The following is a 24,672-nucleotide window of genomic DNA, read 5'->3' on the forward strand; positions in this document are numbered from 1 at the left end:
CAGCTGCAGTAAAAGTATTGCAAAGCATCACAAAGAAGGAAACCCAATGTTTGGTGATGTCCATGTGTTCCAGACTTCAAGCAATCATTGCCTGCAAAGGTTTTTTGACAAAATATCCTGCAAAGGATTTTCTTTATGATTGTGTTAAATTTGTCCAATTACATTTGAGCCGCTGAAATAATCGGACTGTGTATGAAAATGTATGCAATTCCAATAAATTTCATATTATATTTTTATATATTAAAGCTGTTAGTCTGCAATGAAATTGCATCTCAGTTGTTTCATTTCAAATCCACTGTGGTGGGGCGTACAGAGCCAAAATTATGAAAATCGTGTCAGTGTTCAAATATTTCCAGATCTAACTGTATAAAGGTAGGCTATTCCACATTCTTGGAGCAGCAATAGAAAAGGCATGGTTTCCTGTGATCTTTAATCGGGACTGTTGAGCACACAAAAGCTTTCGGTTGAAAGACCTAAGGGTCCTGGAGGAAAAAGTGTGGTGGCTAAGGAGATCAGAAATACTTTATAGGAGAGTGCTGATCCATGTAGGGCATTAAAAACTAATAAAAGAACATTAAAATCAATCCTATATTTAACAGGTAGCCAGTGGAGAGAGGCCAATACAAGGGTGATGCTCTCCCTCTTCTTTGTACCAGTTAAAAGCCTAGCAGCTGCATTTTGAACTAGCTAAAGGTAAGACAAAGAAGACTGACATACTCCCATACAAAGTGTTTCAATAATCCAGATGGGAGGAAATTAAGACATGAATAACTATCTCCTTATCCTTGAAAGTAAGAATGGGTTTTAATTTGGCAAAGGCCCAGAGCTAGAAAAAGCTTTCTCTTACTTGTTTATAAATTTTGAGATCAGAATCAATAATAATCCAGAGATTTTCTGCATACCTATGTACATTGATAGATAGAGGCCCTACGTTTTTAACAATAACTTTGGTGGAGTCTGTGGGGCTAAATACAACAATTTCTGTTTTTGTGTTATTTAATTGAAGAAAGTTATTAGCTAGCCAGTATTTATGTCTCAGAGAGTCAAAGAGTACATTTACCAAGCCCTTTTTAACGTAGATAGGTTCTGCCAAATGGCATGAAACAGGATCGCCAGGATTCTTTGGAATGGCTTTGTAACCCAACAAACGTAAATTACAGCGGTTCATTCCTCCCTTACGAACGTGAGGTCTAACCAGCAGGTACAGCGCTGTCTGTGTCAAATCCAGATGAATAGATACAACGCAGGCATATCTCAGAGAGATGAATAGATTGCAGTGGGTATAGAAGGCCATCACCCTCTTTCAAAATGCTCACCTTTTGTGGACATACAGCCCACCATAGAAACATGTAAAATACATGGAATTACCATCACAAGACGGCAGCCCCAACAACGTCTGAATATCAGCAGTAACACAAGTCACATCTCTTGGCACATTCTAACAGTTTTATTAAATATTATGCAAATATGAGAGACGCGTCAACCGCTTACAGACATAATCATCAGAGGAGTCTCTAAAGCATTGGGAAATACATTCAATACTTATAGAGAAATGGGTGGGGTTAGGAATCCACATGGTTGCACCATAAAACAACCTATGTTCCTTATCCTTCCTACCCCCTGTTGTGTATCTTCTCCGTCCTGCTGGAGCTTCATGTTTACCTCAACACCTCATACTTCCTTTCCCACAGCACAATCAGCATTCCTTTTCTCATCTAAACAGTTGCTCAGTCGTTTAATCAGTTAGAATACATTATTAAAGACATTTCCCTTACAGTCTCCAGAAGCTTCTGTAATGAACGGATGATACGGGTACAGAATAGACCTGACTCCTGGTGTGTTCATTCTCCTTAGAAGTGTTAAACTTCAACAATTTACATGTCTATAATAAATAATGAAGAATCATTGAATGTGCAAATAGACATAGAATTGACATTTTTCGGTTCCTTCACCCACAATATCCAAGTGAAGAAAGAAAACATCAGAAAATGTTTGATTGATTGAATGTCCTTGAGTGGCTTAGTCAGTGCCCTGACCCAATTCCATGAGAATCTGTGTAATTGTCACGGTCCCTCCTCCGTGATTGAGTGTGTGTGTGGATATTTGTTCTTGTCTGTTTATGTGTCTCTGTTTTGGTCGTCCTGGCAACCTGTTAGGGGGCGTGGCGTCAACTCCAGGGTGATGCCGGTACCAGCTGTTTCCGCTTGGTCATCACACACCTGTTTCCGATTCCACCACTTACCGGCAGCACTCAAGCGGAGCTCTGACGTCTCGTCCCTGCCGGATCATTAGTCGTACTTTGATTACCTGGACTCTGCCTCCACGACCAAATGAACTACCACGCCCTTACCTGCATTCCCCTTCCTGTCTACCTGGACACCTGTAACCGTCTGCACGCCTTTCTGCCTGCCAGCACTCCGTCCATACTCACCTCCTAAACCTTTCCGTTTGTCGATTAAATCTCCCTTCACTGTCCTTGTCTGCTTTTTGATTCCGCCCCTGACAGTAATGACTTGAAGATTGCAGTCCATAAGTGATCACCATGCAATTTAACTGAATTTGAACAACTCTTCAAGGAGGAATGGACAAATATTGCACAGTCTTAAAAGTGCAAATGTAATAGATGTATTCAAAGAGACTCATGGCTGAAATTCAAGCAAAATGTGGTTCTGCCAATTATTAAGTAAGGGGGGTGTTCACTTACCCAAATTGTGTTTTTAAGAGTTCTTTAGATTTATTTTTTCACTTGGTATTGTGGACTACTGTATATTAATAAAGGCCGGACAAAGTCAAATTTTATGTTGTCATTTTTTTCATTTCAGGCTGTAAGGCAACAAAAGGTAAACATTGTTCTGTACCCACTGAGTTAAGTATTCGTTTATGAACCGTTCAAACAGTTACATATGTTACTATCTGACCACCAACTATACTTTACACAGTTCAGCACTGTCATTATCATAATAGAGACAAAACCCAGGATAGAGGGGCTGAGTGAATGTGGTCTGTACTCTGTGGAGGAGGGTCATTGTGTCAGAGACGCTGTAGAAGGACAGAGTACCTGCCTTGTGATCCAGGTAGACTCCTATTCTGGAGGATTTAGGGCCTGATACTTTAGTCTCAACATTATTGTGTCTGAAAGAATAATCACCATAAATACACAAACTCCAAGATTTGTTACAGTATCCAAATTCATTACCTGTCCTGCTGATGTCTTTATATGAGACTGCTATAAAAGCACATTCCCCTCTCCACTCCACCTCCCAGTAACAGCATTCAGTCAGACCCTCTCTACACAGAACCATCCAGCTCGTAGTAAATCTGTCTGGATGGTAAGGATATGGTTGGACTGGGTGTTTAACAGAAACCTTTCTGTTCCTTTTAGACAGAGAGAGATGTTTATTTACTGTGTTTGGGTCCAGTGTGAGCTGACAGGAATCTGGGAGAAGAGCAGAGTTCAATGAGGGAAGTTAGAAAATTTAGTTAAGTCAGATACGGTTTCTACTCTGTCTGTGATTAAATCAGAGATCAAATCAAAAAGTTTCCCTGTCTGGATTATTTCCATTATTTAAATGTATATAAAAAGGCATAGTTAAGATTGTTTTAAGATTCCTTTTTAATAAAACAGACTCACATTGTAAGAACTGTTGTCTGATCTTGGGGTCTGGAGGCAGTAAAACATCCACTCTATTCACTATAGAAATACAAACACATTCACAGAGAGGGAATAATATCATACCATATTAATCATGTACATGACTAGTCAGGAACTTTCAGTGGACTAAAGCAAGGGCCTATAACTCTTCCCCTACAAGGTCCATATCCTGCTGTTTGTTTTTTTTACCTCATCAATTCTTGAACCCTGATTAGAGGGCCTGATTAGAGTGCCTGATTAGAGGGTTCCAATGAAGAAAAGAAAAAAAAAAGTGGGATTTGTTTTGTGGTCCAGAACACAGTTTGAGGTGTCTAAACATTGGTGAAAATCTGATATCAAGTTTGGAGGGGACAATTACATAACAGTTTCTGAAGAGCAATTTTTGAAGGGAACACCAAAAGTTGTGCTGTAATACTGTTTTAGTTTGAACCATCAGTTTGCTCGCTACTGTAGCTCTGAAAATGTAGCTATTGTGTGTGAACCCTACCAACATAAAACACATTTACTAGATTCGTCGGATGTTAGCTACATGTATTGACGGCCTTTCAGACGGTTGACTAGAACACTTGCCAACTAAGGACCACTACATACACTGCACTGCAAGCTTCTCTCATTGACTTGAATTAAAACAGTTGCAAATGCTGGTTGATGGTACTGTAGCTTGCTAGCAAATCCACCAGCTAACCACTAGCTAACATAAAGTGTAACCTGTAATTCAGTGCAGTGAGAAATGTTGGCTGGTGATGGTTATAAATGTGTTTTATTGTATTGAGTAGTAGAAGTAAAGAAATGTGACAGATTCCCACATGTACTGTACCTGCAGGATGTGCTACTGCTAAGGGCTGGGGGGCAGTGGATCAAACCACTGTGAGGCAAAGGGCGGGGTGTCGCATTTTGTTGAAACTTAAACCCACTATAAAGAGTCTATAATCAGCACATGTTCTTTGATTGCGTCTTATTACTATTATTGAAATTATATAGTTATGTTTACATGTATATATTGGGGGGGGGACAAATCATAGTTTTCCCCAGGATGGGGGGGTCATGTCCCCCCTGCCCCCCCCGGGATTTCCACCTATGTGTCTAAAGTGTAATGTTCTGATTATTAACAAACCTATAGTGGAGATCTTGGTCCATTCTCCTTTAAGGACGTCTTCCAGTTTCTCTCTCAGATCAGAGACAGTCTTACCCACATCTCCAAAGTACTGAAGAGGACGGACAGTGATGCTGGGTAAGTCTGAAGATAACAGTCTCTCTCCAGTACCAGTGTATCTCTAGATGGAGACAGAAATACAGAGGGGTGAAAGGGAGAGAAGGGGAGAGAGAGCCAATATGTATAATTAATTTACCTTATGTATTTACGTTGAGTCAATATATATCATATTGAAAATGTTATTATCTAAAAGGAAGATATATTATACACAAACACAGACAGAATATAGACAACATAACAGATCAGGGTGATTGGTTTAATTTTAAGTTAATTTCATATCACTTGTATCAAGTCAGTTTAGTTACCTGGAGGATATTGATGTTATCCTCTGTATGTAAGATCTGCTCCAGCTCAGTGCTTCTCCTCCTCAGGTCAGCTATCTCCTGCTTCAGTTTCTCCAGGAGTCCTTTAGCTTGGCTCACTTTAATTTTCTCTTTGGCTCTGATCAGCTCCTTCACCTCAGAGCGTTTTCTCTCTATGGAACGGATCAGCTCAGTAAAGATCGTCTCACTGTCCTCCACTGCTCTCTGTGCAGAGCGCTAAGAAAGAGAGAGATTTTATTGACATATTTTTAGTCAAAAGATCTAAATAAAAGACAACTTAATCGATCTAAGAATTCCCCATACATCCCACCATCTGCTACACACACACACTTTGACTTATCTTGGCATCATCTCAGTTCACTGTAGACAAACACAACATTATTAATAATAATAATAAAAGGAATATTTATAAAATAAACAAGAAATAGGTGGTTCAAACTAGGGAATCATGAGGTGGAGGGAAGGCAAGAAGAGGGAAGGAGGTTAACTGCCGAACGCAAGTTTGAAGAGGTGGGTTTTGAGGGCCTGTTTGAAGGATGTTTGCCTGATGGATGTAGCTGGGGAGGGCGTTCCAGAGTTGGGGTGCAGCAGCTGAAAAGGCCCTGTCGCCCCAGGTCCGGAACTTGGTCCTGGTGGTTTTAAGAGTAGTTGTGTCCGCAGACCTGAGGCATCAGGTAGGGGTGTGGCAGGTTGGAGAAGGAAGGGGGGGGGCAGGTTATTTATGACTTTGTAGGTGGTTAGTAGTATTTTAAAATCAATCATATATTTGACCGGTGGCCAAATTAGGTTGTGGAGAACAAGGGTGATGTGATCTCGGTGACGGGTGGAGGTGAACATGCGGGCGGGGGAGTTCTGGACGTATTGAGGTTTATTGAGGATTTTTTTGGGTGACCCGCAGAGGATCGAGTAGTCAAATCTGGACATTATGAGGGTTTGGATGAGTGTTTCGGCAGCGGCAGAACAAAGGAAGGGCCGAATGCGGGCAATGTTCTTGAGATGGAAAAAGGCAGTTTTAGTCAACTTGGTTGACGTGAGTGAGGAACGAGAGGGTGGGGTCACGGATGATTCCAAGGTTGTGGACCTGGAAGGAGGGGGTGTCGATGGAACCATCGATGTTGAGTGAGAAGGTCTGGGTGGAGCGGGTGAGGGAGCTTGGGAAAGTTATTACGTGTTTCTGTTTGACAAGAAGGGTGGAGATGTCTATGTCCAGGGTGATAGCCAGATGGTCAATGCTGGATTACCGCATTACCCCACATCTGAGGGTCTGTAGCCCCCAACCCTCATCTCCAGACAAAAATATCCCCAACCTCACACACATTTACCAACAAGGACATTAGCAGCATCACCCGGTCATATACAGAAAACATATGTTGGACAGACTGTCCTAGAAATGAGTCTCCTCCCCGACTCCAGTGTCAATCTGACCCAACCAGCTATTAAAGAACAGGGGTCATATTCACAAAACATCCTAAGGCTAAAGGTAGTTCCAAACCTGCTGATTTAGGAGTTACTTTTAAAAAAATGGGTGTATCACTCCTAACTTTAGACTCTGTGAAAAGTTATGGGTAGTCAACAGAGTTGGGGAGTAACGACTTACCCAGGGCAGCTACGCTGAGTTCACCCGCCGCTTCCGAGTCGTGTTTGACCATCCGCACGAAGGGAGAGAGGCGGGTGAACGACTGTTCCACCTACGGCAGGAGACGAGATCGGCGCAGGAGTTCGCTCTGGAGTTCCGGACCCTGGCTGCAGGATCGGGGTGGAACGAGCGGGCTCTGATCGACCACTACCGGTGTAGCCTTCGCGAGGACGTCCGGAGGGAGCTGGCTTGTCGAGACGTGTCCCTCTCCTTCGACCAACTGGCGGACATCTCCATCCGTCTCGACAACCTGCTAGCTGCCCGAGGACGTCCCGGAAGAGGCCCGCCCGTTCCACCCTGCCAACCATACGCCGCCGTCCCCATGGACCTGGGGGCGGCTGCGCTGTCGGGCAGGTGTCGGGGAGGAGAGGTGCGGAGTGCCTCCAAGAGGAGACGAGGCCGTACAACCGCGCCGCTCCGCACCTCCCTCCCCGAGTCGAGAGGCGACAGGCAGGGCACTTCCGCATCACCCCAGGTAGCACATGCACATTCGCCACTAACCTCTTCCCTCTCTATGTGCACTGTCCCTGTTAGGTTCCCCGGCTTTCCGCTGCTTTCCCGGTGTAAGGCGCTGGTAGACTCAGGCGCAGCCGGGAATTTCATGGATAGGTCTTTTGCCCTGCGGTCAAGCATACCCCTCCAGGTCCTCGCCACCCCCCTGCCCGTGAGAGCTTTAGACAGCCGGCCACTAGGGTCAGGTCTGGTCACAAGTTGCACTGTTCCCCTCCTCCTGATTACCGACAACCGACACAGCGAAACCATTTCATTTCACGTAATCGACTCACCAACGTTCCCAGTCGTTTTAGGTTTCCCCTGGTTGTCCCTACATGACCCCGTCATCTCCTGGTCTAGTCGACGTCTGTCGGGGTGGTCGCGGAAGTGCCAGGGTAGGTGTTTGGGTGTTTCCGTTGGCTCGACCTCGGTGGAAAGTCCAGACAGTGCTCCCGCCGTGCCCATTCCCCCCGAATACAGGGACTTGGCTGCGGTCTTTTCCAAGGCTAAGGCCGCTGTGTTGCCACCACACTGGCCGGGGGATTGTGCGATAGACCTCGTTGACGGAGCCGCACTCCCGAAGGGTCACGTGTATCCACTGTCCCGCACCGAAACGGAAACCATGGGCGCGTACGTTACGGAAGCGTTGGAACAGGGCTACATTAGGCCCTCCAAGTCACAGGTCTCCTCGAGTTTCTTTTTTGTGAAAAAGAAGGACGGTGGTTTGCGCCCGTGCATCGATTACCGGGCGCTGAACAAGATCACCATCCCGTTCCGCTACCCTCTCCCTTTGATCTCTGCGGAGGTGGAGAAGATGCACGGGGCCCGCTTTTTCACTAAATTAGACCTCAGGAGTGCCTATAACCTGGTGCGTATCCGGGAAGGAGACGAGTGGAAAACGGCCTTTAGTACCACGTCCGGCCATTACGAGTATTTAGTGATGCCGTACGGGTTGATGAATGCTCCCTCAGTCTTCCAGTCCTTCGTTAACGACGTATTCCGGGACTTGTTATGCGAAGGCGTGGTGGTGTCGATGACATCTTGATATACACTGCCACCCGCGCCAAGCATGTCTCGTTAGTGCGCAGAGTGCTGGCTCGACTGCTGGAGCATGACCTGTACGTTAAAGCCGAGAAGTGTCTGTTTTTCCAGTCGTCTGTGTCCTTCCTGGGTTATCGCTTTTCCAGCACGGGTGTGGCTATGGAGGAGCCTCACATTGACGCCGTGCGTAATTGGCTGACCCCAACCACGGTTAAGGATGTGCAACGTTTCTTAGGCTTCTCTACCTACTACAGGAGGTTTATCCGGGGCTTTAGCCAGGTCGCGGCTCCGATCACCTCCCTTCTGAAGGGGGGGGCGACCCGGTTGCGGTGGACCGTGGAAGCGGAGCGGGCGTTTGTGGAACTGAAACACCGTTTCACCACCGCTCCGGTCCTGGCCCATCCCGACCCGTCACTCCAGTTCATCGTGGAGGTGGACGCGTCCGATTGTGGGCTCGGTGCCATCCTCACCCAACGGACGGGGTGTCGTAACACGCTCCGTCCCTGTGCCTTCTTCTCCCAGAAGCTCAGTGCGGCGGAGCGGAACTACGACATAGGTGATCATGAGCTGCTGGCCGTGGTTCGAGCTCTGTCGGCGTGGAGGCACTGGTTAGAGGGGGCTAAACACCCTTTCCTCGTCTGGACTGACCACCGGAACCTGGAGTACATGCGGGCAGCGAGGAGGCTGACCCCTCGCCAGGAAAGGTGGGCTATGTTCTTCACCCGGTTTATGTTTACTCTTACCTACAGGCCGGGGAGTAAGAACGTCGGGGCTGACGCGCTGTCCCGCCAGCATGACACGGAGGAGAGGCCAGTGGATGATGCTCCTGTGCTCCCGGAGTCATGCATCGTGGCACCCGTAGAATGGGAACTGGACGCGGACATCGCCAGAGCGCAGCGCGACGAGCCCTCTCCGCCCACATGCCCTGAGGGCCGTACGTATGTGCCGGCGTCTGTCCGCGACCGCCTCATCTACTGGGCGCATACATCTCCCTCCTCCGGTCATCCTGGCATCGGGCCAACAGTGCGCGCCCTGGCCGGTAAGTACTGGTGGCCCACTTTAGCCAAGGACGTGAGGGTATACGTCTCTTCCTGCTCGGTGTGCGCCCAGAGTAAGGCACCCCGGCACCTACCTGTGGGCAAGTTGCACCCCTTGCCCATTCCACAACGACCATGGTCCCACCTATCCATTGATTTTTTGACTGATCTCCCCCCTTCCCAGGGCCATACCACCATCCTGGTCGTTGTGGATCGGTTCTCGAAGTCCTGCCGCCTCTTGCCTCTGCCCGGCCTTCCTACTGCCCTACAGACCGCGGAGGCCCTGTTTACACACGTCTTCCGGCACTATGGGGTGCCCGAGGACATCGTGTCTGACCGGGGTCCCCAATTCACATCCAGGGTGTGGAAAGCATTTATGCAGCACCTGGGGATCTCGGTCAGCCTGACCTCGGGCTACCATCCCCAGTCCAACGGGCAGGTGGAGCGGGTGAACCAGGAAGTGGGTAGGTTCCTCCGGTCCTACTGCCAGGACCGGCCGGGGGAGTGGGCAGAGTTTCTGCCATGGGCAGAATATGCACTGAATTCTCTGCACCACTCCTCCACGGGCGTGTCGCCATTCCAGTGCGTACTGGGCTACCAGCCGGTCCTGGCGCCCTGGACGCCGAGCCAGACCGGTACCCCTGCGGTGGACGACTGGTTCCGGCGGGCAGCGGGCACATGGGAGGCAGTACAAGCCCGCCTCCAGCTCGCTGTCCGCCGTCAAAAAATCTCTGCGGACCGCCACCGCGGGGAGGCCCCGGTGTATCGGCCGGGCGACCGGGTCTGGCTCTCGTCCAGGGACCTGCCCCTCCGCCTGCCCTGCCGGAAGCTGGCCCCGCGGTTTGTGGGGCCCTTTAAAGTCCTTAGGAGAGTCAACGAGGTAACATATCGGTTACGCCTTCCCCCCGACTACCGTATTAACCCCTCGTTCCATGTGTCTCTCCTCAGGCCGGTGGTGGCTGGTCCCCTTCAGGGGTGTGAGGTGCGGGAGGTTCCTCCTCCCCCTTTGGACATCGAGGGGGCCCCGGCGTACTCTGTCCGCTCCATCATCGACTCGAGGCGCCGGGCGGGGGGCCTCCAGTACCTCGTGGAGTGGGAGGGGTACGGCCCGGAGGAGCGGAGCTGGGTTCCGGTGAAGGACGTCCTGGCTCCCGTCCTTGTCCGCGACTTCCATCAGCGTCGGCCGGATCGCCCTGCTCCGTGCCCCACGGGTCGGCCCCGGGGCCGATGTCGTTGCGCGGCTAAGGGGGGGTACTGTGACAACTGCGACCTCTGCTGGTTCACCTCCCCCTGCAGCGGGCGGGCCCCAGCGGTCGACGTCACCGGCCTTCTGACACCACCGTCTCATCATACATTTCACCTGTGTCTTGTTTAGTGCACCTGTTCCTCATCAACGCTGTTTCCCCCGGTATATATGTTCCCTCTGCTCCCTCTGTCTTTGTGTGTGATTGTCTCTGACTATGTTGCAAGAGCTGTGCTACGCTTCGTGTCTCTAGATACATATATACGTGTTTACACTGGATAGTAATAAATATCCTTCTACCACGCCATTCTCCTGCTCCTCCTTGTTCCACCCACCGAAGCCGTGACAATTTGTCTTCATAGTAAACCTTTACTTGGGCGTGTAAAGATGGATTGTGATCTTGAAGATGTTGAATGAAATTTGAGGTATTGGAACCTTTTTTTCTGCAAGTTTTGCATTTAGGATTTCCGTTGTCTTGAACAACCCCATGATCATTCTCTACGTATCCAAAATGCTCCCACACTAAGACTTGAGGCATGTTTTCGGTGGGTACAGAGCATCAATGGTTGGTCCCTCTGCCATTGTTTTGCTCATTTAGGTAGTCCCCCTCAAACACAAATGCTGCTCTCATGACAGAGTGTCCTGCATGGCATTTTAAGCTGGTGTAACTTCATTTTCGTTCCGTCTGCAGGTTGCACCGGCAGTTTTTGTTTAATTTCCTTCACTGTGCAACTGTTGTCAATAGAAAAGTAATGTACCGTAATGTCCCTTTTTTGATAGTGAGAACAAACACTCGGTGTAGCTAAACGTTTACAAAACCATGATGTTTTAAATCGTGGTTAATAGTGACATAGGTTAATCGCTGCATCCCTAGTTAAGAAACAACAGTTTAAGACATAAGGAAGATGACACCAGGTTGTTATTGATCAGCTCCCTCCCTCTGTATGACACTTGGCAGAGCCACCTCCACTTTGTCAGCATCGACACCACCTTGTGACACTCTTAGTTCTTCTAGACCCACTCCTCTGAGCACAGATCCCTCCCTAGAACCTTGAACCACTCACTGCCCCAGAACTATCCCCCTGGAAGACTTGGAGGTTCCTTGTCCCACAGAACAACGTCTCACTCCAGTTTGTAGTGAGTGCTACAGCTAGCTAGCTGAGGAATTAGAAGATAAAGTTGGCTAACAGATTAGCTTAATAGTTGACTCTTAATAGTTGAAAAGTTAGCAAACGTTATATATGTAATTCCTTACACATTCCTCAACATTTCCATTGGGTACTGCAGGCATCAATGTTGATCAAGCTATTCATGTCATATTCTGTACTGCATTTCAGCAGGATCAAATGGTGACCATGACAAGGTCCTTGTCACAGCAGGATCAGACAGCCAGGGAGAACATGAAATGTTGCTGTATAGCAGTTTTCTATAAAACATATACAAGATTATGTGTTGTAATGTGTAGCACATATCTTGAATGTTCATATTTATTGTCAGAACCAGAAGGATGTTCAGTTGGCCAGTGTAGTCATGCCAGAGTGTGGTTCAATCAATCAATCACATTTATTTATATAGCCCTTTATACAACAGCAGTTGTCACAAAGTGCTTTTACAAAAACACCCAGCCTTAAACCCCAAGGAGCTAACAACAGTAGTGTAGATTTTCAGTGGCTAGGAAAAACTCCCGAAGTGTCCAGAGTATTTAACCTAGTCCAGAAGTATACAGTGGGGCAAAAAAGTATTTTGTCAGCCACCAATTGTGCAAGTTCTCCCACTTAAAAAGATGAGAGAGGCCTGTAATTTTCATTATAGGTACACTTGAACTATGAGAGACAAAATGAGAAAAATAAATCCAGAAAATCACATTGTAGGATTTTTAATGAATTCATTGGTAAATTCCTTGGTAAAATAAGTATTTGGTCACATACAAACAAGCAAGATTTCTGGCTCTCACAGACCTGTAACTTCTTCATTAAGAGGCTCCTCTGTCCTCTCACCCCGTGGGGTCTAAATGATCACAAGAACGGTGAGCAGAAATCCCAGAACCACACGGGTGGACCTAGTGAATGACCTGCAGAGAGCTGGGACCAAAGTAACAAAGGCTACCATCAGTAACCCACTACGCCGCCAGGGACCCAAATCCTGCAGTGCCAGACGTGTCCCCCTGCTTAAGCCAGTACATGTCCAGGCCCTTCTGAGGTTAGCTAGAGAGCATTTGGATGGTCTAGAAGAGGATTGGGAGAATTTCATATGGTCAGATGAAACCAAAATATAACTTTTTGGTAAAAACTCAACTCGTCATGTTTGGAGGAGAAGGAATGCTGAGTTGCATCCAAAGAACACCATACCTACTGTGAAACATGGGGGTGGAAACATCATGCTTTGGGGCTGTTTTTCTGCAAAGGGACCAGGACGACTGATCCGTGTAAAGGAAATAATGAATGGGGCCATGTATCGTTAGATTTTGAGTGAAAACATCCTTTCATTAGCAAGGGCATTGAAGTTGAAACGTGGCTGGGTCTTTCAGCAAGACAATGATCCCAAACACACCGCCCGGGCAACGAAGGAGTGGCTTCGTAAGAAGCATTTCAAGGTCCTGGAGTGGCCTAGCCAGTCACCAGATCTCAACCCCCTAGAAAAATCTTTGGAGGGACTTGAAAGTCCGTGTTGCCCAGCGACAGCCCCAAAACATCACTGCTCTAGAGGAGATCTGCATTGAGGAATGGGCCAAAATACCAGCAACAGTGTGTGAAAACCTTGTGAAGACTTACCGAAAATGTTTGACCTCTGTCATTGCCAACAAAGGGTATATAACAAAGTATTGAAATTAACTTTTGTTATTGACCAAATACTTATTTTCCACCATAATTTACCAATAAATTCATAAAAAGTCCTACAATGTGATTTTCTGGATTTTTTCCCCTAATTTTGTCTCTCATAGTTGAAGTGTACTTATGATGAAAATGTCTCTCATATTTTTAAGTGGGAGAACTTGCACAATTGCTTCTCTACACCTGACTCCTCAACCTTCTCTTCCTTCTGTCCTGGTACTATATTGTCCTCCTCCCTATTCAGGATCTGTTCCCTGAGACCAGGTGAACATTCCTGGGATGCCAGACTTCCTTTCCCACTTCAGACTTTTTTCCTCCACTTGTATTTCCTCTGTGTGACCCACTCCTCTGTCCAACCAGCAGGCTTATTAATTCCCTCTGTACTCCAGTCACCCACATCAGAGATACTTCTGGTTTCCATGGTCAGCTCCCCATCCTCCACTACCGGCTGGTTAATCCACCCTGTAGTTATAAGCGGTTGTTCTCTCTGTCCCTGTGTTCTGTGTGGTTGTTCTCCCTGTCCCTGGGTTCTGTGTGGTTGTTCTCCCTGTCCCTGGGTTCTGTGTGGTTGTTCTCTCTGTCCCTGGGTTCTGTGTGGTTGTTCTCCCTGTCCCTGGGTTCTGTGTGGTTGTTCTCTCTGTCCCTGGGTTCTGTGTGGTTATTCTCCCTGTCCCTGGGTTCTGTGTGGTTGTTCTCCCTGTCCCTGTGTTCTGTGTGGTTGTTCTCCCTGTCCCTGTGTTCTGTGTGGTTGTTCTCCCTGTCCCTGGGTTCTGTTTGGTTGTTCTCCCTGTCCCTGGGTTCTGTGTGGTTGTTCTCCCTGTCCCTGGGTTCTGTGTGGTTGTTCTCCCTGTCCCTGGGTTCTGTGTGGTTGTTCTCCCTGTCCCTGTGTTCTGTGTGGTTGTTCTCCCTGTCCCTGGGTTCTGTGTGGTTGTTCTCCCTGTCCCTGGGTACTGTGTGGTTGTTCTCCCTGTCCCTGGGTTCTGAGTGGTTGTTCTCCCTGTCCCTGGTTTCTGAGTGGTTGTTCTCCCTGTCCCTGTGTTCTGTGTGGTTGTTCTCCCTGTCCCTGGGTTCTGTGTGGTTGTTCTCCCTGTCCCTGGGTTCTGTGTGGTTGTTCTCCCTGTCCCTGGGTACTGTGTGGTTGTTCTCCCTGTCCCTGGGTTCTGAGTGGTTGTTCTCCCTGTCCCTGGTTTCTGAGTGGTTGTTCTCCCTGTCCCCGGGTTCTGTGTGGTTGTTCTCCATGTCCCTGGGTTCTGTGTGGACACTAATTGTGCCCCAGATCACCACATTCAAAACACTGGAGACTTTCCATGCTAGCAGTCTGTGTACACACCAGCCTCGTGTCTAATTTGGAAAAGTACATTCAGCTGCTGGTCTGCTTTGTAAAGGAACAAACACTTGACAACAAATGTAGACAACTTGCCTAAAGGATGTTGTTGGGAAGCCAAAAAAAAATGCATAAGAGTAATTTGTCATGATGCCCTAAATAACTATAATTTCAAAAGTAATTGTGGAAGCGCATATACACTCACCTAAAGGATTATTAGGAACACTGTACTAATACTGTGTTTGACCCCCTTTCGCCTTCAGAACTGCCTTAATTCTACATGGCATTGATTCAAGGTGCTGAAAGCATTCTTTAGAAATGTTGGCCCATATTAAAAGGTTAGCATCTTGCAGTTGATGGAGATTTGTGGGATGCACATCCAGGGCACGAAGCTCCCGTTCCACCACATCCCAAAGATGCTCAATTGGGTTGAGATCTGGTGACTGTGGGGGCCATTTCAGTACAGTGAACTCATTTTCATGTTCAAGAAACCAATTTGAAATGATTCAAGCTTTGTGACATTGTCCTGCTGGAAGTAGCCATTAAAGGATGGGTACATGGTGGTCATAAAGGGATGGACATGGTCAGAAACAATACTCAGGTAGGCCATGGCATTTAAACGATGCCCAATTGGCACTAAGGGGACTAAAGTGTGCCAAGAAAACATCCCCCACACCATTACACGACCACCACCAGCCTGCACAGTGGTAATAAGGCAAGATGGATCCATGTTCTCATTCTGTTTACGCCAAATTCTGACTCTACCATCTGAATGTCTCAACAGAAATCGAGACTCATCAGACCAGGCAACATTCTTCCAGTCTTCAACTGTCCAATTTTGGTGAGCTTGTGCAAATTGTAGCCTCTTTGTCCTATTTGTAGTGGAGATGAGTGGTACCCGGTGGGGTCTTCTGCTGTTGTAGCCCATCCGCCTCAAGGTTGTGCGTGTTGTGGCTTCACAAATGCTTTGCTGCATACCTTGGTTGTAACGAGTGGTTATTTTAGTCAAAGTTGCTCTTCTATCAATTTGAATCAGGCAGCCCATTCTCCTCTGACCTCTAGCATCAACAAGGCATTTTTGCCCACAGGGCTGCCGCATACTGGATGTTTTTCCCTTTTCACACCATTCTTTGTAAACCCTAGAAATGGTTGTGCGTGAAAATCCCAGTAACTGAGCAGATTGTGAAATACTCAGACCGGCCCATCTGGCACCAACAACCATGCCACGCTCAAAATTGCTTATATCACCTTTCTTTCCCATTCTGACATTCAGTTTGGAGTTCAGGAGATTGTCTTGACCAGGACCACACCCCTAAAAGCATTGAAGCAACTGCCATGTGATTGGTTGATTAGATAATTGCATTAATGAGAAATTGAACAGGGGTTCCTAATAATCCTTTAGGTGAGTGTATATGCCTCCTTGTCAGTTTTAATAACGTTTTCAAAGCCATTTAGCTAGAGTACTGTCATGATGATGTGCTTAGGACACATACCTGAAGCTATCACTTTTTTAAAAAGTTTTAAATGGCTCTCATTTATTGAGCATTAAAGGTCTTATTCATTACTATAATTCATTTACCTTCAGAAAGTATTTCAGTGAAAAATAGTCAAACATAATTCTGATGTAGATCTATATCACAATAGTGTCTGTGTGTGGATGGCATGAGACCGGCCAGAAAAAAACATCCCAGAGAGCCTGTGATCTCATTGGGATTAAAGAGGGGCTCCTCTACCTCTCTCTGACTGAAGATGTGAAAAGGTGTGCCTCCTCTTGTCAACAATACTGACCTTGAGAGACTCCATAGCTTGTTGGACCTCCTTCACCTCCTTCTCTCTCTCCTGGACTCTCTGATGGACCTTCTGCCGACAGATCCTCAGCTGTCTCTGTAGAGAATCACTCTTCAATGAGTATCAACATTTATCTGTTCAGTAAGTATTTACACAGTTACATTTTTTTACATTTGGGTTATAAAAGATATAGATTAAAGTGTTGAGGAAGTCTTGCTGCAATATCATGTTTTATTGTGCTATGTATATAGTGATAGATTTTATAGTAGACCTACATGTATCAAGGATGGCTGAACTTTGAACTCATAAAATAATATTCAGTATGATAAGTGTTGATCTTTACAAAATCTTGAATTTTTATATTCATGTTTGTTCTGCTGTGGATCAATTTCATTTGAATTGCCTGATTTTCAGACAGCATTAGTTCCAGTTCCCACTTCATCTTAAATTCTGTGAATATAACACACTAATAACTTGTGGTCTTACCTGTTTCTTAGTCCTCTCTGCTGCAGCTGACACTGTATCATGGCCTTTATGTTCACCCATCATACACTGATAACAGATACACTGCTGATCAGTACGACAGAAAACCTCCAGCAGTTTGTCATGATGAGAGCAGATCTTCTTCTGTAGTTGTGTGGTGGCTTTGATCAGCTTGTGTTTCTTTAATGGAGCTACTTCATAGTGAGGTTGGAGGTGAGTCTCACAGTAAGAAGCCAGACACACCAGACAGGACATGAGGGCTTTCTGTTTTCTGGTCCCAGTACAGAAATCACACACCACATCTCCAGGTCCAGCAGAGAACAGAGCAGGAGAAACTGTCTGGAGTCCTGTCTTCTTCAGTTTCTCCACCACCTCAGCCAACATGTTATTTTTCCTCAGAGTTGGCCTTGTAGTGAAGGTCTGTCTGCACTGGGGACAGCTATAGACCCCTTTCAGGTTATCCTGATCCCAGCAGCCCTTAATACAACTCCTACAGTAATTGTGTCCACATGCAGTTGTGACTGGATCAGTCAGTAAATCCAGACAGACAGAACAACAGAACTGGTCCTGGTCCAGTAGAACTCCCTGCTGAGCCATTTGGACGGTTGTTGTTCACTCTCATACAGGCAGACAATGAAGTGGTTTAGTAGATCAGTTTCATTTTCTCAGAAGTGTGTTTGTGTGAGGGGGAGGATACTTCCTGGTTCTGTCAGGGGGTGAGGTCAGAGGGAGAGGGTGAAAAAATCCTTCAAAAGTTGAGCGAGTTTATTTAGGCTAAACTGGGTAAAACCTGTCATGTGATCGGACAAAGTCATGAGGGAGGAGCAGTCTTCTCAAATGTAACAGTCAAAATAAAGTAGCATATTGCATCTATCAGAAACCCGCATTTATTCTTCCTTATTTTATTATCCATTTTAAAATGTTTAAAGTAGTTCACTGCAGAAGACAGTTAGAGCACTGATAGAGTACTCTGAATCCTAACTGAACTTGTTTTGAAATTACTTCAACACCGGCTTTTAAAACATTCATTAAAATACAGCTTAGTCATTGTTGTGGAAATTCTTGAACTGATGTATTCTTGGTCCTATGCATGTATGAATGAGTTACTAGTTAAAGTACTGAGTACCCATGTTTAGATAGGTAGAGGAGTGTGAGAGAGGGGTTCTGGTATTTGTCCTAGGGGGACATCCTTGACCGGCACCAGTAGATTATAGGGTTAATCGTAAATCTGCCTATCATGTTGTTTGTCCAGATGCTGTGAGTCTTCTCCTACTGTTGAAAAGGTTACCCATGTGGGGGAGGATAGCTTGCCCCTTTAGGTAAACGCAACAGTAAACATTATGGCAGGAAGGATAAAGTGGGGGGACAGCCCACCCTTTGGGTTAAACCTATGTGACATAAGACAGATGGCTAACAACTTACCACACCCCTTTTTGTATGTGATATATACTGTTGAATGAGCTATATTGAGTTAGAGACTCCTCGGACGATTATGTTTGTAAGCGGTTGACGCGTCTCTCTTATTTGCAAATTATATTAAAATGGTGCCTACAGAATTTTGTCTCTGTTTCTTACTCCTTTAAGAGTGTCGATCGATGGAATTACCATCACAGTCATCACTTTGTTCCAACACTTGTTTCATGTATTTTTTATGTCTTCCCTTATTTTCCATTACAATTTTGACTGTGTATTATTATTATTTACCACTACTCAGGCATGACCCTTTCACATATCAGTCTACCATCAAAGTATTGATGATGTTATGAATCATATGTCTTTGTCGCTCTCTTTCTCTGTCATTCTAATTACATGTATTTCTATGTTTTTTTGTTTTAGTCTTTAACAAACAATGAATTTAGTTTTTTTAGGGAAAACAAATCAGAACCCATTGAACAGGGTGATAAGAATCAACGTGAAGGTAGTTGGAGACAGCCAGGAAATCATCAGTCCCATTAAAATCTATGAAAACAGCTTTTACTTGTTGCGAACTTCTTCCCAACCCCTTAACTCTTAAAGCCTTTCTTTGATATGTATATATATATATGTATATATGGTTTACTGTGCATAGAATGTTTCTTTGTTTGTGTTCTTTTATAATGTGGACTAATTGTTTTAGTTTTATATTATTGTTTGGCTTCTATGTAACAAGTATTTAGGGTTTATATAGATATTTGGAAATGACACAATTATGACTAAATTAACACATAAGATTAACACATAAGAATAAAAGTGGGGAGAACAAGTATTTGATACACTGCCGATTGTGCAGGTTTTCCTACTTACAAAGCATTCAGAGGTCTGTCATTTTTATCATAGGTACACTTCAACTGAGAGACGGAATCTATGACAAAAATCCAGAAAATAACATTGTATGATTTTTAAATAATAAATTAGCATTTTATTGCATGACATAAGTATTAGATCACCTACTAACCAGTAAGAATTCCGGCTCTCACAGACCTGTTAGTTTTTCTTTAAGAAGCCCTCCTGTTCTCCACTCATTACCTGTATTAACTGCACCTGTTTGAACTTGTTACCTGTATAAAAGACACCTGTCCACACACTCAATCGAACAGTCTCCAACCTCTCCACAATGGCCAAGACTAGAAAGCTGTGTAAGGACATCAGGGATAAAACTGTAGACCTGCACAAGGCTGGGATGGGCTACAGGACAATAGGCAAGCAGCTTGGTGAGAAGGCAACAACTGTTGGCGCAATTATTAGAAAATGGAAGAAGTTTAAGTCTGGGGCTTGGGCTCCATGCAAGATCTCACCTTGTGGGGCACCAATGATCATGAGGAAGGTGAGGGATCAGTCCAGATCTACACGGCAAGGACCTGGTCAATGACCTGAAGAGAGCTGGGACCACAGCCTCAAAGAAAACCAATAGTAACACACTACGCTGTCATGGATAGAAATCCTGCAGCTCACGCAAGATCCCCCTGCTCAAGCCAATACATATCCAGGCCCGTCTGAAGTTTGCCAATGACCATCTGGATGATCCAGAGGAGGAATGAGGAAGGGTCATGTGGTCTGCTGAGACAAAAATAGAGCTTTTTGGTCTTAACTCCACTCGCTGTGTTTGGAGGAAGAAGGATGAGTACAACCCCAAGAACACCATCCCAACCGTGAAGCATGGAGGTGGAAACATCATTCTTTGGGGATGCTTTTCTACAAAGGCGACAGGACAACTGCAACGTATTGAGGGGAGGATGGGACCATGTATCGCGAGATCTTGGCCAACAACCTCTGTAGATGACCACTAGCAGTGTTTTATTATGAGTATCCTGCTTCATACTTTTATTTCATGGGACTTTTATTTTGACATCATGCTATCTGCATGGGGGACTAATCTCTCAACCCTCGTTCAACAAAAAACACACGAAGGCTTGAGAAGGCACGTTACAAGACGATGCATGTTTAGAGTCAGAGATTGGAAAATATTACTGTAACCTTCAACTAAAGTGTTCCTTGAAGTGCTATACCACTCTGTGCTTTATTTGTTTTGGTAGTAATAATTTGAGAATAATTTATAAAGTTGCTAGCTAGCTCTCTAACGTCCAAGTTAATGGTGGCGGCCTTCCCTGGATCACCACTCTCTAGCACCCTTTGATATGCGGAGCGAGGTATGTGGTTCAATGTAATGTACTATTGAATTCATTTCATACGTTCATGTAAATGGTAAAGAGATTAATTTCACATGATGGCTGTTGCCTGCTATGCTGTTATCAATGTGATGCTAGCTTGTGATGCTAGCTAAAGTGCATTTGTCAAAGGATTATTTTGTATCTGGCTAATTGCCTTTGTTATTTTTCCTTTGAGTTTTCACGGTGTTGGTGTTATGCACACTCGTCTGAATTAAAGTACACCCGTATGGAAACACTCCCAAGCCTGTGTATTCCAAGTTGAAGGGCTGCTACAACCTCCTTCCCTCAGTAAGAGCATTGAAGATGGGTCGTGGCTGGGTCTTCCAGCATGACAACGACCCGAAACACACAGCCAGGGCAACTAAGGTGTGGCTCCGTAAGAAGCATCTCAAGGTCCTGAAGTGGCCTAGCCAGTCTCCAGGCCTGAACCCAATAGAATATCTTTGGAGGGAGGGAGTCCATATTGCCCAGCAACAGCCCTGAAACCTGAAGGATCTGGAGAAGGTCTGTATGGAGGACAGGGCCAAAATCCCTGCTGCAGTGTGTGCAAACCTGGTCAAGCATTACAGGAAACGTATGATCTCTGTAATTGCAAACAAAGGTTTCTGAACCAAATATTAAGTTCTGCTTTTCTGATGTATCAAATAAATTATGTCATGCAATAAAATGCAAATCAATTACTTACAAATCATACAATGTGATTTTCTGGATTTTTGTTTTAGATTCTGTCACTCACAGTTGAAGAGTACCTATGATAACAATTACAGACTTCTACATGCTTTGTAAGTGGGAAAACCTGCAAAATCGGCAGTGTATCAAATACTTGTTCTCCTCACTGTATTACATCAGAAGGAGATATCTGAACACATAACAGGTTTAACATTGAAGCAGACCAATATAAAACAGGGTCTTAACAGATACTAGACAAACACCTAGACAGTACCTAATAAATTGGCCAGTGATTGAATATGGAATTTAATGGTGTCTGTCACAATAATGTCTGATATCAATATATGTGAAACACACAGCAAAAAGAACCATACAGTAATGTGTTGTCCCTGAACACCACTCCCAGTGAACTGGTTCTCAAATATAGATGGAAAAGTTTAGAAAGATAAATTAAAATATCCTAATGATAGAACTGAATATTATACTTTTAAATAATATGTCTGGCACCAATTAAAAACTATAAATGGTTTAGAATTAGTGGTGTTAATCATGAAATGTTTCATTTCTACTTGCTCTACCCTCCAACCTCCAATACTATGACACTGAGTGGATGGATGAACGGATAGATGGATGAATGAAGGAGTAGATGTGAAGAGTTAAATGGGTGTAGGTGTGAGTGGATGGATGAAGGAGTACATTTGAAAAGGTGAATGGGTGTAGGGGTGAGTGGATGGATGAAGGAGCACATTTGAAAAGGTGAATGGGTGTAGGGGTGAGTGGATGGATGAAGGAGTACATTTGAAAAGGTGAATGGGTGTAGGGGTGAGTGGATGGATGAAGGAGCACATTTGAAAAGGTGAATGGGTGTAGGGGTGAGTGGATGGATGAAGGAGTACATTTGAAAAGGTGAATGGGTGTAGGGGTGAGTGGATGGATGAAGGAGTACATTTGAAAAGGTGAATGGGTGTAGGGGTGAGTGGATGGATGAAGGAGTACATTTGAAAAGGTGAATGGGTGTAGGGGTGAGTGGATCGATGATGGGATTGATAGAAGGCATCTAGTAGTTCTGCCCTGAAGTTGCAGAAGGTTTGTCAGATCACAATTAACCTCTCATAAAGAGCCAGTGGAACGTCACACAGTGGCTGAATGACCAAAGTAATAGAGGGGTTGATCAGAGGCTGCTGGGTGAAGACAATGAGACATGAGACCATTGTGCAGTGCTGGCCATCTGTGTTGCCATGGTGACGTGTCCAGGATTGTGAAGCCCTGAGAGGTGAAGTAACATCAGGTTACACTGCACCAAATACCCCTGTTTTATAGTCCTAGTCATCTTTACACATCTTACGAATGTTGCCAATTCCAGGCCAGTTGTGAGAACTACGGTCTTTAATTACTAAACACTCCAAAGCTGGTTTATGTCATGACTTCACAAAGAGGAACCGCAAAGGAACTATCAACAGTCAAGGACAGTTAGAATCCTGACTGGCAACAGTTCCAGTTTGGGACATTCTTCTACTCTTCCCTACTTTTAAGGAAACCCCACCACTAGACATTAGGACAGATCACCATACACAAACCTCACCATTGTTACAACCCCCCCGATTATCCCCCCGTTTTCCCTCCCCATGTGTAATCAGCCACAGCGTATACCAGTAAAATGCTTTTATTTTTTAAGTGCAATAAATGCAGTATTTTACAATGAATGTGTACAAATATACAGATTGTTAAAGTAGTGTAAACAAGTTCTACAAGAAAATGTTTTTTATGTACCCTAACTGTGATGCAACAACATTCTCAAAAAGTACACAAACAATTTAACAGAGTTAACAGGTAACAAGAAAATAATTTGTGTGTATTAATTCAAATCAAATAAATATTGGGACACATTACTAAAAACAGCAGTATAATTAAAGATAGAAAATACCTTATCCTTGAGTAATAATGTTTAATGGCTAATTTGGCACTAGATCCCTTCCCATTATATCCAACACAACTGAAAGCTATTTGGTTTGTTAAATTAAGCTTAACATTGTCTTTGTGTTTGTTTTTGAGTTTTCACAGCATGCAATAGACTGGCATGTCTTAAGGTCGATATTAGGTCAAAAATGGCAAAAAAAGAAACAGCTCTCTCAAGAAACCTCAGTCAATCAATGTTTTGAAGAATGGCCATACATTGCTTGAAATTGCCCATTGAAGGATTTCATTGAAAGTTGTACACTACAGTCTTCAAACGCAAAGGACAACATGCTCTAACAAAGATAGAAAAGCCTGTGGAAGACCCAGATATAAGACAAACCAGAGGCTAAGAACTTCAGTCTCAAGTTAGAGAAATAGACTGTTATGGAATTTTTTAACTAACTAACTTTAAGATGCATTTGAGTAATTTCTGCTTTTCTATTACCTGGTATGAGTATATTTTCTTTGATTGTGACACACACATCAGTATAAATATCAGCATCACTAGGTACTTTGACCATCTGTTCTTCTGTCTAGACCAAGCAGGGTGTCAGTCCTTTGTTCCTTTGGAATGTGGCCCTTTGGAGGGACGTAGGAGCTATTGGCCTCTTAGGTAAACACAACAATAAACATGGCAGGATGGATAAGGTGGGGGGACAGCCCGCCCTTTGGGTAAAACCTGTGTGACTCAAGACAGATGGGCAGCATCTTACCACACCCCTTTTCCCCCTATAAGTACTGATGATTGTCATGTATTAAGTTAGAGACTCCTCAGATGATTAATTTGTAAGAGTTTGATGCATCTCTCTATTTGAAAATAACCTTTTAATTGTGCCAAGAGCACTTTGTCTCTGTCCTTACTCCTTTAAAAGTTCTGATCGATGGAATTACCATCACAAGACCTTTCACACATCTTCAGCTGGTAGCTTCATTGAATTCTACCCGCTCAACACTGATTGTCCTTTGTCTTTGAAGAGTGTAGTCTACTGTAGTCCTTTCCAGTATGTTATTGCCCCTGTCCCAGCTGGCATCAAATTCAAATTAGGCATATATTATTCAAAAAACAATCACATTTCTCCATTTCAATATTTGATATGTTGTCTTTATACAATTTTCTATTGAATGTAAAGTTTAAATGATCATTGCATTCTGTTTTTCTTTACATTTCCCACTGTGTCCCAACTTTTTGGAAAACGGGGTTAAAAAACAAGCATTCTCTTCCTGCTCTGATGATATTAGTATATATTAAAGCACCACACTGGTAGAAATGAATCTTTCAATTCCCCGTAAACATAGAGTATGCTTATCCACTGTTTTTTAATAGGTCATCATTTTTA

The 24,672-nt window shown here is 44.7% G+C and overlaps 1 protein-coding gene across 1 annotated transcript; it reads right to left on the reverse strand.

The window, feature by feature from the left end:
- Positions 1-1,962: 1,962 nt before the first annotated feature.
- On the reverse strand, positions 1,963-17,723 carry LOC117593364 (tripartite motif-containing protein 16-like). The gene is made up of 6 exons (XM_034288322.1): positions 17,067-17,723; positions 16,581-16,676; positions 5,171-5,404; positions 4,767-4,926; positions 3,632-3,691; positions 1,963-3,436 (listed from the first exon to the last, which is right to left on the reverse strand). Exons 1-6 carry the CDS (start codon positions 17,658-17,660, stop codon positions 2,925-2,927), a joined length of 1,656 nt encoding a protein of 551 aa, XP_034144213.1. The 5' UTR covers positions 17,661-17,723; the 3' UTR covers positions 1,963-2,924.
- Positions 17,724-24,672: the final 6,949 nt, after the last annotated feature.

The sequence above is a fragment of the Esox lucius genome, chromosome 19, assembly GCF_011004845.1.
Source record: "Esox lucius isolate fEsoLuc1 chromosome 19, fEsoLuc1.pri, whole genome shotgun sequence".
NCBI classification, from domain to species: Eukaryota; Metazoa; Chordata; class Actinopteri; order Esociformes; family Esocidae; genus Esox; species Esox lucius.